Source organism: Rhagoletis pomonella, unplaced genomic scaffold (genome assembly GCF_013731165.1).
Source record: "Rhagoletis pomonella isolate Grant_MI unplaced genomic scaffold, Rhpom_1.0 Rhpom_scaffold_00007, whole genome shotgun sequence".
NCBI lineage: Eukaryota > Metazoa > Arthropoda > Insecta > Diptera > Tephritidae > Rhagoletis > Rhagoletis pomonella.
The window spans coordinates 23464862-23467854 of NW_023458561.1; the positions used below are offsets into that span (position 1 = coordinate 23464862).

Sequence of the window (2993 nt, forward strand, 5' to 3'; positions counted from 1 at the left end):
TCTAAAGCATGAGCAAAAGGACCAGGTTGCATACTAGTAACTTGTTATGCTGACCTGGACCACTTCAAACGTAAAAAAACTGATATATGTGTTGAACAACACTTATTCGTGGCCGATCGTCAATATTATTCGGTTGCCGAATGTGCCATGGTCCAAAAGGAGTAGTTGTCTAGGTGGTCCCATGTTGTGCAGTGGTGGACCAGAAGTGGTCCCATGTTATGCAGTGGAGGACCAGAAGTGGTCCCATGTTATGCAGCGGTGGACCAGAGGTGGTCAGGTCCAATGACATCGCAATGTTAATGTTACCATATTTTCTCCATATATTTGGACCATTTTGTTTACTAGTGTTGGTTACAAGGTAGCGTGGTCCTGTACTAGTAAATACTTAACCTAGTGCCACTTTTTGCAGGGCATGCACAGCGGTGACAACACATACACCCATACATGGTATGACATAATGCACTAATCGCGCGCTGTGATGTCAATTCAAACTCAACATTTGAAAACACATTTACATGTATGGCTGTAGCTAAGTGTGCAAAGACGCTTGATACAATTGGTTGCGGCCAAGAGGGTCCGGGTTCAATTAACATCAGACGGAACATAAAACTAAATTTTTTTTCTTCTTAATTATGATTTCGTAAACATCTATGGGCTTCACGAAAGCACGAAAATTCAAATTTAATAGGCAGAAGAGTAGGTACAATTGTACCTAGTTTTACATCACTATTTAGCTTCATATATATTCCTTCATTCTTCTTCAAAATTATTCTTTACTACCTCATTATCTCACTAATTTGACATCACACCCAGTTGCTCTCAGTTCGATTGGCGTATGGTGACTATCATCGTACGTCACCTATGGGACGTACACCACAATTATCAGACCAGTTGCAACCCACATGTTTTTAGTATGGTGGAAGGCTCAGGATAAATGGCATAATAGAAAAATAATAAGAAAAGTGCAAAGACTCGCATGCCTTGGCATATCTTGAGCAGTGAGTAGCGCACCTCAGGAAGGACTTAAGATCATATTTCACTTGCAACCGCTGTAAATGTTCATCAATGGTACGGCCGCAAAGAGCGCCCTCAGGCTCAGAGAGCACTGAATTCATAACATCTATTTAGGACTTTAATACTAAGGTGCCTATTATATTCCCGAGCAGAGAAAAACGGGATGAAGGACTGCCAGTAGCAGAGGGACTTCAATACTTAGGTGCCTATTATACATATTTCCGAGCAGAGAAGAATGGGATGCAGGACTGCCAGTAGCAGAGGGAGGTACATTCATCTATACTGATGGTTCAAATGTTTAATAAGGAACCGGAGCCGATCTATACTCGAAGGACCTTTAGATTAACCGGTCCTTTCGTATACCGAACGATTGAAGTGTCTTCTAAGCAAAGATCTACGCAAGTTTTTTTAAATATTTAGTAATAGAGTTCCATAAGATAAAGTCACGATCTTTGTCGCCACTCAAGCAGCACTGAAGGCAATAGGATGTAAAATAGTGAAATCAGGAATTGTATTAACGTCCCTCTATGCTGCCTTCGCGGACATAGCAATATTGGAGGGAATGAGTCGGCTGATAAGATGGCCAGATCCAGTCAGATATGCCGATAGAAGAAGCGGATAGCTCCGTACTACCAAATTTTAGTAATCACGTTGGGAAAATTAATGAATACACCGTGACCGCGACTAATGACTTGTTGAATAAACTGTGAGATCAGAAGATTATTTTGACCACGGCTAAGTACTAAACATACGAAGAACGTGCTGAAACTCAATAGGTCTGCAGTAAGAGTCTTTACCGGCGTCAACACAGGATCAGACTACAGTATCAATGCTTCAACGTTGGCGAATAGCAAGAAGCACTGTCTACTGGAGCTGCCGTGATGAGGATGAGGAAGAGTCCATTGACCACTTTCTGTGTCGATTTCCAGGTCTACAGACGAAGCACCTCAAGCACTTGCGTTCACGCTTCTTCAACAGTCTGGGCAAGCTAACGGAGGTGGAACTGTTGGATCTCCTCGGCTTCAGTAGGGATTCAGTAGAATAATGACTTCAAATTACATAGCTTTTCTCTCGGTTATGGGGACTTGCCTCCTTCTGGCACTCGGACATTTCTGTCTCCGAGTGAAAGTATGGAATATTCCATACAGGGCCTTCTAACTCAACCTAGCCTACAAACATCCGACCAAAGTTGTAATACCATTTCATGTTCATGAAAGGTATAATATTTAAATCATCATATGTATGTTTGTATATACTTACTTAAGTACGTATGTATGTATATAGATATAACGCATCATTATCAGTAACTAAGTTCGTAAAGGGAAAATGACTCATATTTTAGGTACATTCTGAATCAGTGGCAGCGTGCGAGTGCAATTTTAATAACAAGCAATATATTTTGTCAATATCTGCTATATACTCCTGTTCGTGCCAGTTACATAGTTGTTAATTTAATAAAATTTAAGTTAAAAATAAAATGAAATAAGTAAGAAAAGAACAAAGTAAGAAAAAATAATAATAACTAAGTTGGAAATCACCTTGATTATTTCAATTGCTGTATGCATACATACAAACGTCCATGCATGTGAATGCCGGGCGTCATAGCCCCATACATAACCTCCTAGTTGGTCCATAAATTGCTGATAAGTACTTATACTCTTCTATATTTACTTCTATGATAATGTGTGATATTTACTCTGGCAGATATGTAGATAGGAAAATGGTTATCAGTTACCCCGTCTGCCACTTTTGCAGTTCCGCCAGCGAGAAGTCTTTGTGTACAGAGAGCCAAGAGCCAAGAGCTGTATCCAGTGACACATTTAAAAGGCCTCACTGCATAATTGCGTGCTTAAATCGACAAGAGAATTCGACGCGTTTAAACGTTACAAGACAACTAACGGAACAACGTGAATTTAAATTGCGAAACGATAATAAATATCAAAAAACAAATTTACAAATACATTGTACTTAAAAAAAAA

At 39.8% G+C, this 2993-nt stretch overlaps 1 protein-coding gene across 1 annotated transcript in view; it reads left to right on the forward strand.

Moving 5' to 3' along the window:
• The first annotated feature begins 1843 nt into the window (after window positions 1–1843).
• LOC118743737 (23 kDa integral membrane protein-like) overlaps window positions 1844–2993 on the forward strand; it is a 6591-nt gene continuing 5441 nt past the window's right edge. The window contains exon 1 of the mRNA XM_036476500.1: window positions 1844–2050. Within this exon, the coding sequence (XP_036332393.1) occupies window positions 1844–2050 (207 nt within the window). The remainder of the gene's footprint in view (window positions 2051–2993) is intronic.